Source organism: Cervus elaphus, chromosome 8 (genome assembly GCF_910594005.1).
Source record: "Cervus elaphus chromosome 8, mCerEla1.1, whole genome shotgun sequence".
In the NCBI taxonomy this organism is placed as follows: domain Eukaryota; kingdom Metazoa; phylum Chordata; class Mammalia; order Artiodactyla; family Cervidae; genus Cervus; species Cervus elaphus.
In genome coordinates this window covers 31481480-31495893 of record NC_057822.1, presented here as the reverse complement: position 1 = coordinate 31495893, position 14414 = coordinate 31481480, and the positions used below count along the sequence as shown (strand labels likewise).

The following is a 14414-nucleotide window of genomic DNA, read 5'->3' as shown; positions in this document are numbered from 1 at the left end:
AAAAATTGAAATCAATATAAAAGTAATTCCTTTTGAAAATCCAGAACCACTTTTTAAAAAACAGCAAAAGAGAAGGGACGAAGGACCAAGAAAAGAGATTAAAAAAAAACAAAAACATGCTTTATATCCAAGGACATCTATCTTTTGCATGCATACGGTAAGGTTTGGAGAGTTAATGATGATAACAGGACATATTTCAGTGGCCTTGAAATCAGTAAGGTCATCCACTCAAAATTCTAGGTTTAGATCTTAATAAATTCCTTGAATAAACCAAATGTAAATTCACTCTAAATTTTCCATTTAGTGCTGATCTGTAGTAATTTTTAACTCAATTGAATTACCTAGAAACATTTACCTCTGTATTTGCTGAGAACTATTGTTTCAAATCTTTAAAAAACTTTCAAATCTAATTTTCTAAAAGAACCTTGGCAAAGCACATAATTTCAGCTTTATGTCATTCACATTCCACTACTTTGTTAGAACCTTTTATTTTAATTATTGTTAGTCCTCCTAATTCTGTATGTAGACACCATTTTTATTATTTTCATTAAAAGTAAATAATAAAATAAGATACAGTAAACTTTAAATTACTGTATTACTATATATTTAAAAATTTGAGAAAATTCCTGTTATTTAAATGCCTGTGAATCAGATATTCACTCTCTAGTCTTAATCATGTTGTTGTTTGTTGTTCACAGGTTAAGTCCTGTCCCACTCTTTGTGACCCAAGGACTGCAGCACGCCAGGATTCCCCGCCCTTCACCATCTCCCGGAGTCTGCTCAAACCCATGTCCATTGAGTCGGTGATGCCGTCCAACCGTCTCACCCTCTGCTGCCCTCTTTTGCCTTCAATCTTGCCCAGCATCAGGGTCTTTTCCAATGAGTCGGTTCCTCGCATCAGGTGGTCAAAGTATTCGAGTTTCAGCTTCAGCATCAGTTTTTCCAACGAATATTCAAGATTGATTTCCTTTAGGATTGACTGGTTTGACCTCCCTGCAGTCCAAGGGACTCTCAAGGGTCTTCTCCAGCACCATGATTCAAAAGCATCAGTTCTTCAGTGCTCAGCCTTCTTTATGGTCCAACTCTCACATCCATACATGACTACTGGAAAAACCATAGCTTTGACTATAAAGATCTTTGTCAGAAAAGTGATGTCTCTGCTTTTTAATACACTGTTTAGATGTGTCATAGCTTTCCTTCCAAGGAGCAAGCATCTTTTAATTTCATTGCTACAGTCACCATCTGCAGTGATTTTGGAGTCTTAATCATAAATGTCATCATTTCCAATTGTCTGTGCTTGGCTTGGGCTTCCCTGGTGGCTCAGGCAGTAAAGAATCCACCTGCAATGCAGGAGACCCAGGTTTGATCCCTGGGTCTGGAAAATCCCCTGGAGAAGGTCATGGCAACCCACTCCAGTATTCTTTCCCAGAAAATCCCATGGACAGAGGAGCCTGATGGGTTACAGTCCATGAGGTCGCAAAGAGTCAGACACAATTGACAAACTAACACTACACTACTACTATTCTTTGCCCACTTCACAGAGTCACATTACCTATCTTCATCTTATTGAAATTTGACTTTGTACCCATTGCACTAGAGTGGTTTGAAGTTAATTATGTCTGAAATAAATGATACTGAATATCAGGACAATTTTCAGATTTCAATGGTGATTCTTTTACTTAACTCTGAAAATAAGAGTAAAATGTTTAGCATAAAGAGTCTCGTTTTCCCTCCAGGAAACCATAGTCTTGGAGAGTCTTAAGAAAATTTATGGTTTTATATACACCACAGTAGTCATTTATATAAGGCTTATACATTCATTAATGCAATAAAAAATTATTGAGCTCCTATTGGTACCAGACAATGAGGATAAAACAATTAAAATTTTCAGTCTTTTAAGGATGGTAAACATGAAAAAAAATTATAACCAAATGTAATGGATAACACCAAGACATAGGAAGTCAAGAGTCTCAAAGGAAGATAAAGGAAGAGAAGCTGAATCTAAAAGCTAAAAGATGAAAAGGGGTCAGGCAGAAGAAAGGATATGTGTGTTGGATGGAATGTAAGAAAGAAGTGTTTCCTCAAGCAGAGGAAATAGATGGGTGAAGACACAGATGGGAAGTGAAAGTGAAAGTTGCTCAGTCGTGGCCGACTCTTTGCAAACCCATGGACCATACAGTCCATGAAATTCTCCAGGCCAGAATACTGGAGTGAGTAGCCTTTCCCTTCTCCAGGGGATCATCCCAACCCAGGTATCAAAGCCAGGTCTCCCGCATTGCAGGCAGATTCTTTACCAGCTGAGCCACAAGGGAAGCCCACAGATGGGAAAGAGGGTAGAATATTCCAGGAGAAGAATTAAGCCCAGAACGACCGGTATATCCAAAATTTGAGAATATGTCTCTGCAACCTGCTTATGCAGCCTGTACTTGAAAGTTTCCAGTGACTAAAAGTTCAATATTTTATGAGACTTCCTCATTACTGGACAACTCACACTGTTCTTTCTTTCTTTCTTTCTTTTTATTTTTGCTCATGTCAAGGTGATGTCTTCCTTCCCATGACTAACACTCCTTTGTCTTAGTTTACCTCCCCTCTTTACAGAAGTATTGTACAAGTATTCAATTAGAGACAAAGTCCTCTTTTCTCCTGGATACTAATGCCAGTTCCTTCAGTAATTCCCTATTAAATATGATTTCAAAGTATTTTCCCCAGGATGAATTCTTGTTGTCAGTGATCTTCTTAAAATTAGTATCAATGGAGCAGTTTCTCAGAGCCATCTGAGGTGTTGTCCCTCCCAGTCCTCATTTTGCTCCAAAGAAAACTTAACTCACAACTCAGGAAAAAAAAAAAAATTAGTATCAAAATAAATAAAGTCTTAACAATAAATGATAACAGCTAATATTTAGCTGTGCAAGATGCTACATTAAACACTTCACATGCTTCCCAGGTGGCTCAGTGGGTAAAGAACCTGCCTCCAATGCAGGAGAGGCAGGAGAGGTGGGTTCGATCCCTGGGTCGGGAAGATCCCCTGGATCTGGAACGGCAACCCACTCCAGTATTCTTACCTGGGAACTCCCATGGACAGACAAGCCTGGTGGGCTACAGTCCATAGGGTCGCAAAGAGTGGGACATGACTGAAGCGGCTGAGCACATCACATGCACACACTTTATCTGATTTAATATAATCACCTTATCCCTCTTGCAGATGGAAAATTCGAATCTTAAAGAGACTAAATAAGCCTTCATTCCATAAGCCACTAAGTGCTACAGCTGATATTTGGACCCAGGGAGCCTGACGTCACCACCTGTACAGTTAACCATTAAGTTTTGTGGCCAAACCACTACAGAACAGATTATTAGCTCTCTGACTGCAATACTATACTTTTATTAGTTCAGCCTGTGAGAGTACTAAAAGTCATTTAAAGGTCAAGCTGTAACCTAGAATCATAACTTTTTTATTACAAACTTGAAAGTAAAAATCACCCAACCTTTCATACACATCTTTTTTTCCCTCTTCTATTCCTTTCTTTTGCATTTTCTCTAAAGTCAAGGATGACTGTTACTTGGTGTTAGCAAGGGGATTCCAAGGCTCATTTTCCGAAGACTGATACTTCAGATCTGGAATAAACTTTAGTTTCACCCCGAAAACAAGGAAACAAAAAGTGACACAGAGTTCTCAGATAATTGGGCTTTCTGTTAATGAACACTGACATCTACATAAAAACCCATCTAAAACTGGGATCAAGACAATGTTCTGAAATCCATGTTTATAGATTATAATACAATTTGAAGATTGGTAAACTTTCTATGGTATTTATGAAAACAGCACATTTTTATTGGGCTCTAAGCTAATTTATTTCTATATTTCTAAAACATCTTTATCTCATTTACTTTTTGCTTGACTAAACTAATAAGTGGGAATACCAGACCACCTGACTTGCCTCTTGAGAAAACTGTATGCAGGTCAGGCAGCAACAGTTAGAACCGGACATGGAACAACAGACTGATTCCAAATAGGAAAAGGAGTACATTAAGGCTGTATATTGTCCCCTGCTTATTTAACTTATATGTAGGGTACATCATGAGAAATGCTGGGCTGGAGGAAGCACAAGCTGCAATCAAGATTGCCAGGAGAAATATTAATAACCTCAGATATGCAGATGACACCACCCTTATGACAGAAAGTGAAGAAGAACTAAAGAACTTGATGAAAGTGAAAGAGGAGAGTGAAAAAGTTGGCTTAAAGCTCAACATTCAGAAAACTAAGATCATGGCATCCAGTTCCATCACTTCACAGCAAATAGATGGGGAAACAGTGGCTGACTTTATTTTGGGGGACTCTAAAATCACTGCAGATGGTGATTGCAGCCATGAAATTAAAAGACGCTTACTCCTTGGAAGGAAAGTTATGACCAACCTAGACAGCATATTAAAAAGCAGAGACATTACTTTGTCAACAAAGGTCTGTCTAGTCAAGGCTATGGTTTGTCCAGTGGTCATGTATGGATGTAAGCGTTGGACTATAAAGAAAGCTGAGTGCCAAAGAATTGATACTTTTGAACTGTGGTGTTGGAGAAGGCTCTTGAGAGTCCCTTGGACTGCAAGGAGATCCAACCAGTCCATCCTAAAGGAAATCTGTCCTGAATATTCACTGGAAGGACTGATGTTGAAACTGAACTCCAGTACTTTGGCCACCTGATGCAAAGAGCTGACTCATTGGAAAAGACCCTGATGCTGGGAAAGATTGAGGGCAGGAGGAGAAGGGGACAACAGAGGATGAGATGGTTGGATGGCATCACCGACTCAGTGGACGTGGTTTGGGTGGACTCTGGGAGTTGGCGATGGACAGGGAGGCCTGGCGTGCTGCGGTTCACGGGGTCGCAAAGAGTTGGACACGACTGAGTGACTGAACTGAACTGAAACTAATAAAATGTGCATGTCTGTTATGTGCCAGGCACCATAGAGAACAAGCAGATTCAAATGTTTGGAACAATTAAAAGGGCTTAAGGGGGTAAATGTATATGGATCCAAAAGTCATAAAAGGGATTGGAACATTTGACCATGTAGCTGAGTGAATTGTGCAAGATCATATTAATTTAATATGATTTAAAATTCAATTTGGAATTTGAGTTTAATTCTAAAGTGTTTAATCAGAACACTATTTTAATGCATGGAACCAACCTGTTCAAAATTTTTAAGTCTTCCTTTTTCTTTAGCCACTGTGAGAGAAAGTTAAATGAGCAAGGAGGAAGTGTCAAATTTGATCCAATGTTAAAAGTTTATCAAGTTGTGGGAACATCTATGATAGAAAAACTAGGTCTGTCGTCAACTGAGCTAAAATGTGAGCCACCAGCTAAATAGTTACAAAAGCAGAAAATAAATAGGTGTGGTTACTTTTCTTTCTTCGGCTCATAGGTCTGGAATTAGATTCCACTTCTATAGAGATTTGTAGTCACTTCTTGATATGCCTATTTAGAACCCATCTTCTTAACGAAGGACAAATTCTTGCCTTGCACTACCTAGTCTTCAAGCTGCCAGTCTCTTTGCTGTCCCAGGGCTCTGCTTCTTGTCATTAAATGGCATATCATTAGGTGAGCCTCCCTGTTGCTAACTATCTCCGGTGGAATGTATGCTCATTTTTCCATTATTTTTTAGAGTTAAATTACAAGCCCAGCAGGGTAGCAACTCCATCTAACTGATTTTCTCTATTACCTAACATTTCTGTTGGTGTCTAATGTATTCTTTTCACACTCTTCCAAGTATTCATTTTTTGCAATATAATTGAGAATTGACATTACCACTAATGTTAAAAAACAGCAATATCTAAAGTCCCCTTAGTGAATATGATCTCTTTGTTGATGGGCTGAACTCTGAGCAGGGATTAGAGAATATTGGGAATGGAAACTAAACTTAGGAGCAATAGAGAAACAGCAGGAGGTAATAGAAAGAGGAGATCCATTTTTGGTAAAATCTAACTTTGCATTTTAAAGTTCACTATATGATGCTGGACAGGTTCCCTTGAGCTCTCGGGAACCCTGTAAAATCAAGGCAGTTAGACAATTCCAAATTGTTCAGAATTCTGACATTTGATTTTACAAAAGAGAAACATTAGCTCTAAGAATAATTTTGATGGAAGTCACCTCAAAAATTAAAGATTCTGTCTTCCCTTTTTTGCAGCTAGCTCACCTCTGAGACTGTACAGTGTTTTTAAATTGTTCTTTCAGTTTCTAGTCTAATACATACTTTTATAATAAGCTTCCTAACTAATCCCCATTCAACTTTAATCATTTTTACCATATTTCTACTTGTTTTTTCCTTGTATTAGTTTCTCCATTTGTAGATTCCTAACTTCTTCCTCTAGACTATCCTTTCCATTGCCTTGCTTTGTGATAGACTCTCTTGAAAACAAAGTGAAAGAGGATGTCATGGAGGTGATGCTAGCATTTTTCTTTAACATTCACTAAGGACTATACATGGGCTTCCCTGGTAGCTCAGCAGTAAAGAATCCACCTGCAATGCAGAAGGCATAGGAGACGTGGGTTTGATCCCTGGATTGGGAAGATCCCCTGGAGGAGGGCATGGCAATCCACCTCAGGATTCTTGCCTGGAAAATCCAATGGACAGAGGAGCCTGGAGGGCTACAGTCCCTGGGTCGCAAAGAGTCAGACGTGACTGAGCATGCACACACACAAGGACTATACATCTCTAGTGCACACAACTTAATTTCTATTTTCCTAAGAGTATATTTTTAAAGTGCCATATTCAGAATAACTGCTAAGTAGAGATAAAAATACTTGCACTTTAAATAACTGTTTGATGGATGACAATAGTCCAGTTTCTATACACAGACTATATCCCCTCTCAAAGTTGTATCCTCCTTTTAACATTCAGTCTTTTAATTTGTCTATATTTTCTCTTTTAATATTTGTAAAACTCTTATCTCCTTCAATATTTTTCAATTCTAATTTTCCAACCTCTTGAGTTTCTCTTTCTTCCTTCATAAGTGACACTGACCCATGTATTTCCTTCCACCTATTTTGTCATTAAGCTTCCTTTCTGGTACCAAGATAGAGGATTGGCTCCAGGTAAAACTATGAGAAAGTGAAGTGAAGTCACTCAGTCATGTCTGACTCTTTGAGACCCCATGGACTATAGCCTACCAGGGTCCTCTGTCCATGGGATTTTCCAGGCAAGAATACTGGAGTGGGTTGCCATTTCCTTCTCCAGGGGATCTTCCCAATCCAGGGATTGAACCCGGGTCTCCTGCATTGCAGGCAGATGCTTTACCATCTGAGCCACCAGGGAAGCCCTAAAAACTATGAGAAAGTACACCTTTATTTGTCCTCTAGCCCTCCACTTAGAATTGTCCTTCCTTCTCCTTTTGGCACCACCATTTTCTAAAGGTCTCATGTGTCCCTCTAGTTGCTCATAGTGGATTCAAGTGGGCCTTCGGTATAGTCCCAAATTTTAGACTTTTAATGATCTCACTTTCTGCAAACCAAGACTTATCTGTCCTAGGTCACATTTTTTTTAAGGTGCTCAAGGAAATTGGTCCTGAATATTCATTGGAAGGACTGATGCTGAAGCTGAAGCTCCAATACTTTGGCCACCTGATGCAAAGAACTGACTCATTGGAAAAGACCCTGATGCTGGGAAAGATTGAAGGCGGGAGGAGAAGGGGATGACAGAGGATGAGATGGTTGGACGGCACCACCGACTCAATGGACATGAGTTTGAATAAACTCCAGGAATTGGTGATGGACAGGGAGGCCTGGCGTGCTGCAGTCCATGGAGTCACAAAGAGTCGGACAAGACTGAGTGACTGCAGTGAACTGAACTAAAGATCTGAATCATCTGATGTCACAAAATGAACTAGTAGTTCATGTATTCTCTTTCCCTAGTCAAAATATATTACTGGGGACTTTCAAGGATTCTGGCTACATAGGAATAATGTAAGTCATCATAGTGAAAACATTTTAGCATGCCTGATGTCCTTCTTCTTTAAATGTGCCATGTCCAGCAGAAATTGACTAAAATGGAGAAAAGCTCTAGAGTAGAATATTGATATGCCAGTTACTTAACAGAATAGGAAGGAACTTATTAAAGCTTCTGAAGATAAAATTTCTCAATGAAAAAGTTTATTTACCTGAGAGATTTTATTTTTAATTTTTAGGTAAAATGGAGTTGTAAGGAAAATGTACCACTTCAGCATTCAGCTTATCAGCAATAGTTACAAGTTTTCAGTTTCTCTATTCTTTTACTTTTTTTTTTTTTTTATTCTTTTACTTTTAACTACTGAGTTTTCATCACTTAGGAATTTTACTGTATATCAATTTCTTCCTCTCTCCCACACTCCCTTCACCTGAATTTCCTTTCACCATTTCTTTAAGTAAAATATGACACAGACATTTTCCCAAATCCATCTATAATTTATTTGCCAAATGTTTCACCATTTATACAGCACATTTGGTTCTTGCCACCCTAGGAGGTAGATATGGTACACCATTTCCATATTTAGAAATGGGAAAACCAGTGCTCAGAGAAATTGTGATATGACATTTAAGTCATGTGGCTGGTGAGGAACAGAACCAAGAAGGTAATTCTTGTCTTCTGACCACAAGCACCAGACTCTTTCCCCGCTAAATTTCACACAGAACCTACCATGGGAAAATTATAGAAAGTTTCACTTTTGTGTTGTTTCCAATTTAAAAACTGAAATAAAAATACTAATGATTTAAAATTTTATGTTCAATACTCACACCCATACAATCACAGAAAGCCTTGTGATTTTAAATCCTACCCACCAAATTCACAAAGGCAAATCAACTTCTCCCTATTAATATATACATCAGAACACTTAAGTAAAGCGTCAGGCACTGCAAGCAAACCTACAGTGAGATAAGATATATAGACACAACTTTGGCATATTATTTGTAAATATTTATATTATTCATTTTAGGCTGGGATAAATTATACTGAGTGCCTTTTGGATTTCTCCAGTTTTCTAACATTCTTCTCAATATGCGATAACCTCACAAAAGTCAGGTCCTTTCTGTCTCCTGGTACCCTATCTGGTGAGGATTTCACAGCTGGCTATACAATTTAAAAAGCAAACATGAATGTAAGAGCTCAAAAAATAAGCAGACTGAAGCAGTAAAGTGATTCAATAACACTCTTAAAGCTTGGCATATATATTGACCCTTGTTTGGCATTTCTAGTAAATAATTTTTAAATACTCAAAATTTCTTAGATGATTTTCTATACCAACAGCCCTCAAACTACTTTCTTCCTACATATTTCTTATCAACCCACATTTCTATCACTTTTGGTTTTCAAGTACATTTCAGTCCCATTTATTGAAAACTTTCATCTGAAACTTTTCTTCATCTCATTTTTAACAATTTGTTAAGAAAATTCCTGAAAGCATATGGCCCCAAATCTAGAATTCAGCACAAGTTCCAATTCAACCAGTAACAAGATGTATCCGTTTCTTTGCCCAGGGCATGTCCTGGTTTATTCTTTTAATTTACTGAAATCAAAAGGCAGCTCTGGGAGCATGTTTAGACTCGCCCCATGAGCTGTAAAACAGATGCAGAGATGATTTCTAAATATCTTATTCCTGCTTTAGAAAGTGATTTAAAACTCTTCTCTTTTTACCTCTCATTAACTCTACATTTTAAAACGGTCTGGAACACTGCCCCCATGACCCCACTCCTTTGTTTTACTCACCGGCTGCCTTTTGACACCCAGCCAGTTTTTCCAGACCAGAACCCGAAGCTGATGAAACTGGGAAGCCATCCTTCAAGATGCCACAAACAAGAGAATTCCTCTTTTGTCCTCCAGCTCTCAAAGGAAGAATTGGTTCCCCGTCCAACTTGCTGTGTGTCAATGGGTCAGAAGCCTATTCATGGCATAGCTTTCCTGGGAGCTGGGGTTAAGAAACCCACAGATCTTCTCTTCCTGCTGGATTTTTCTCTTGGGTTAATCCTGCCCAAGGAGCACTTCTCAACCAGCTCTTCCCCTCAAACAATGAGCCAGGCCAGGATCTTGTGGTGATATTCACTAATTTTAAAATAACATCCAGTAGCTGCCTGTTGCATGAAGTTCAGACTCAAGAGAGAATGAATATCATTCAGATAATGCCCTACTGGAAAAAAAAGCTGAGCCCACACCTCCTACTCGCCATAAAATTAACTGCCTATCCACACCTTCAAGAAGGTGTCACCTGCTCTGGACACGTCATAGGAATTAGGTGGGACCCTTGCCAGGCCAGTAGGACTTGTCCTACATTCTCTCACCTTCTTCACTACATAGTGCCCGTTCTGGCAGAGGCAGGGCACAGAGAGCGCATTACAGACTCTGGGACTAGTGACTGTCATAAAAGAGTGTCATTGAGATGTTTTACGTCCATGAGGCCAGAGCTCAGTTGAAACACTTTGAGGCTCAGCCCATCATGAGATATCCTAGAGATGGTTTCAATGCTTAAAGTGAAGTTAATGCTTTGATCTGGGGGGAAGTGACTATGCTGGCTTCTGTCACAACTTCATAGGTTACCAAAAAATGCAGAAAATAAAAGGCAACCTGTAGGTGACAATAATGGCACAGTAGATTGATTCCCTCATCTGGGGGCCAGGGATTCATGTGTCTATTACAGGAGAGCCATGTTGTTTCAGACTTCATGGTCAAAGGAGACATAGCCTGACCCAGGATATTTCTGAGGGTATGATAAAATGAGTGAGTTCTAACTGCACTTGAAATCTCTAAATCAGCAGAAGGAATTTACTGGTGATTAAGGGAAAAGTAAAAGGTCTCGGGCCTGAATTATTCAAGGTACTTTATAATTAAGTATAAAGTACTTAATGATATCATAAATATAATTGTATTATAAATCACAAATTTTAATTGTGATTTAAGGTATATATATAATCCAGAAGCCTGACATAAAAACTTTTAGGAATAACTTTGCTTTAACATCTTAATGACAATACATTCCCTCTGATATTCAATGCCTATACTATCTGCCTGTAGCCAATATAGTCCAATTTCACAATCCAATAGTCTATCATTAAGTGCCTGGCCACCTGCCAAACTGGCATATATTACAATATGCGAATATAACCTTTGCCTTCCCGTCCAGACTTGTTATGCTAACTCCTCTACCTGGGATGCACACCTCCCTCTCAAAGCACCTCCCTCTCAAAACTATCCCCAAATTGACATCTTCCATGAAGCCTTTGTAGGTATACCCCAGAGGATATCCTCTCTCCTGCCTTTGAATCCAGTGTGGTTTTTTGTTCATATTTCTTTCAAGGAACTTGCATTTTTGCTCCATTGTGATTTTTATACAATCATTTTCCCCACACTAGATTGTAAATGCTTTGAGAGAATAGACTATTTTATATCACAATATTTTACACATGATCAATGCTCAGTAATGGCTGCTGAATTTAATGGAAGACAATATTTGAGCCAAGACTAGTGAAACTCCACTTTGGTCCTCACGCCTTTCCATGGCTGCTCCAGACTCTGTGAAATAAGTTAAAGCAATGTTTGAATTTTCCCTTCAAACCCAGAGCAAGTGCTGATTCAGCTTCCTGGTCCCCATGCCAACTCTGCTATATTGATGGCAGCCGGCCTGGGGCTGACTGGAGCCATTTTGGCACATGCCCATTCCAATTCTGGCTGTTTCCCTACTGTGAATCCCTTTTAAGCCCAATCTCCATGAGGCAGGCAGTCTTGAATATCTAGAATTTGGCCCTTTAATTCTTTTCTGGACAAGATTAAAGACAAGGTGCTCTTCAGACAGCCGAGGGCCACGGCAAAAATACCCTCCTTCACCACTCCTGGGATGCTGAGTCCAAAATTTATCAGGCTCTCTCCAGCTTTGCTGATGACTTGAGCTCCCGCTTCCCTGCATTCTTTCTCTGCCATCTGTCACAGTTTACGACTCACTGATGGTTTGGTTCACAAATAAACATTACTCAGCTGAGCAACAGGGTGGGATCTGGGGATATGACTCCGTATATCGAGAGAGACGTTATAGACACAGAATCAGTTTATTCATTCAGGTTATTTCAGGTTAAAAAGCACTGACTCACTGTGCCACTGATGCAGGTGAGAGGTCAGCTCAGAAAGTCCAAGATGGTTTTTCCCAGCAGCTGCTCAGGACCTCTCCAGTGAAGTCATGGAGATGTTTTGTTTTGTTTTGTTTTTTTAACTTCAGTTCAAGATTCTCTCTCGGGATGTCCCCTTGTTCATATACCTTCATCTACTACCTCTAATATTCTGATGAAGATAATGCATTTTGTTATAATCCCTGACTCCCAGGAGATCTATTTCTTCAAAGTGATCTCAAAATGATACACTAGGTATTTAACATATGTAAGATATTCCTTTATATGGACTTCCCAGGTATCACGAGTGGTAAAGAACTCGCCTGCCAATGCAGGAGACATAAAGAGATGTGGGTTTGATCTCTGGGTTGGGAAGATACCCTGGAAGAGGGTATGGCACCCCATTCCAGTATTCTTGCCTGGAGAATTCCTTGGACAGAGGAGCCTGGCGGGCTACAGTCCATGGGGTCACAAAGAGTGGGACAGAACTGAGGTGACTTAGCACTCAGCACTCATCCCTTTATACTTGATGACACACGATGTCCATAGCTCCAAACGTCACCTACATTTCCTTGAAGACCGGGGTAATCTTTCACAAAACATAATTCAAAATAGTTTAAGTAGGATGACATAGACAATCAGATCTCCAAAATTTTCCCCACTCTGAATATCTATTTCTTGGCATTTATATCTTCTTTAAGCTTTTCAAATCTCCTTTTATTTTTTTAATTTTTATTTTATATTGGAGTATAGTTGATTTACAGTGTTGTGTTAGTTTCAGATGTACAGCAAAGTGATTCAATTATATGTGTGTGTGTATATATATATATTCTTTTGCAGATTTTTTTCCCATGTAGCTTATTACAGAATATCAAGTAGAGTTCCCTGTGCTATATAGTAGGTCCTTGTTGATCATCTATTTTATAAATAGTAGTGTGTATATGTTAATCCCAATCTTCTGATTTCATTTTAAATTTGAGTTTAAAACCATCTTTTAAAATTCCATTGAGGAAAAGGCCTTGCTTAACATTACTTTTGGAAGCTATAGCTTACATAAATAGGGATCATAACCTCTGATCAAAATAGAACTTGAATTTGCAGCCAATTAGGCCGACTGCGCTCTTTTCCCCATAGGGGCTCAGTGTGCGATGGCTGCAGACAGCAGCCTCCGTGGTCGTGTACACAGCCTGTTCCCAGGACTGGTTGCCAAGGGACCTTGGAGACAACTCTTTCCAGTGGACATTCATGACTGGCGTGCTGTCCCTGGTCTGGGCTTCAGACAGGTATGCGTGGTGCCTTTGGAAAGCCCTAGGACACAGTGGTCAGGGTCCACATGGGCTGAGTCATAATGTCCATCCACACCTAGTTGCAGAACAAGGAGCATGTGATTGAGGCCCTCTGCAGGGCCATGTTCAACTTCCCTGGTCACTAGAAGATCCACATCTCCAAGAAGTGGTGATTTACTAAGTTTAATGTGAATGAATTTGAAAATATGGTGGCAGAAAAGCGGCTCATCCCAGATGGCTGTGAGGTCAAATACATCCATAATTGTGGCCCTCTGGACAGCTGGTGGACCCTGAGCTCATGAGAGTTTGGGGGCTGTCCCCATCTTAATCATGCCCACCAATAAATCCTACCTTCCTGTCCAAAAAAGAAAAAAATAGAACTTGAAGTAACTTTTAGACCAATCAAAAGGAAATGTTGGAGAAAATGTACAAGATGATGAATGACAGTGAATTCTGTTTTATTTTTTTTGCATAGAGGAAGATGTAGTTTTGTGCCTAACTCCTGACTGTAGACTGGGATGTTACTGACAGATACTTTAAGATTTCCCCTGAGGGAAGAAAGAAAAATTTGGCAACCAGAAATATGCTGGATCCAGGACACACAGCTGATGAAAAATACATTTTTTAAGCAAAAACTAAACTGAGCAGCAAATACAAAAAGTTAGAACAATACAATACATGAAAGAACACGTTTCCAAGGCAAACCATTCAATATCATAGTAATCCAAGTCTATGCCCCGACCAGTAATGCTGAAGAAGCTGAAGTTGAATGGTTCTATGAAGACATACAAGACCTTCTAGAACTAACACTCAAAAAAGATGTCTTTTTCATTATAGGGCACTGGAATACAAAAGTAGGAAGTCAAGAAATACCTGGAGTAACAGGCAAATTTGGCCTTGGAGTACAGAATGAAGCAGGGCAAAGGCTAATAGAGTTTTGTCAAGAGAACACACTGATCATAGGAAATACCCTCTTCCAAAACACAAGAGAAGACTCTACACATGGACATCACCAGAT

At 39.3% G+C, this 14414-nt stretch overlaps 1 protein-coding gene and 1 non-coding gene across 2 annotated transcripts in view; one reads left to right on the top strand and one right to left on the bottom strand.

The window, feature by feature from the left end:
- The window catches only part of ABCA12 (ATP binding cassette subfamily A member 12), a 189194-nt gene extending 179094 nt beyond the window's left edge, over positions 1-10100 (bottom strand). The window contains exon 1 of the mRNA XM_043910133.1: positions 9727-10100. Within this exon, the coding sequence (XP_043766068.1) occupies positions 9727-9795 (69 nt within the window). The 5' untranslated portion in view covers positions 9796-10100. The remainder of the gene's footprint in view (positions 1-9726) is intronic.
- Positions 10101-13205: 3105 nt separating this feature from the next.
- LOC122698988 lies at positions 13206-13338 on the top strand. The gene has a single exon (XR_006342487.1). It is a non-coding gene; the product is annotated as a small nucleolar RNA SNORA70 (small nucleolar RNA).
- The last annotated feature ends 1076 nt before the right edge of the window (positions 13339-14414 follow it).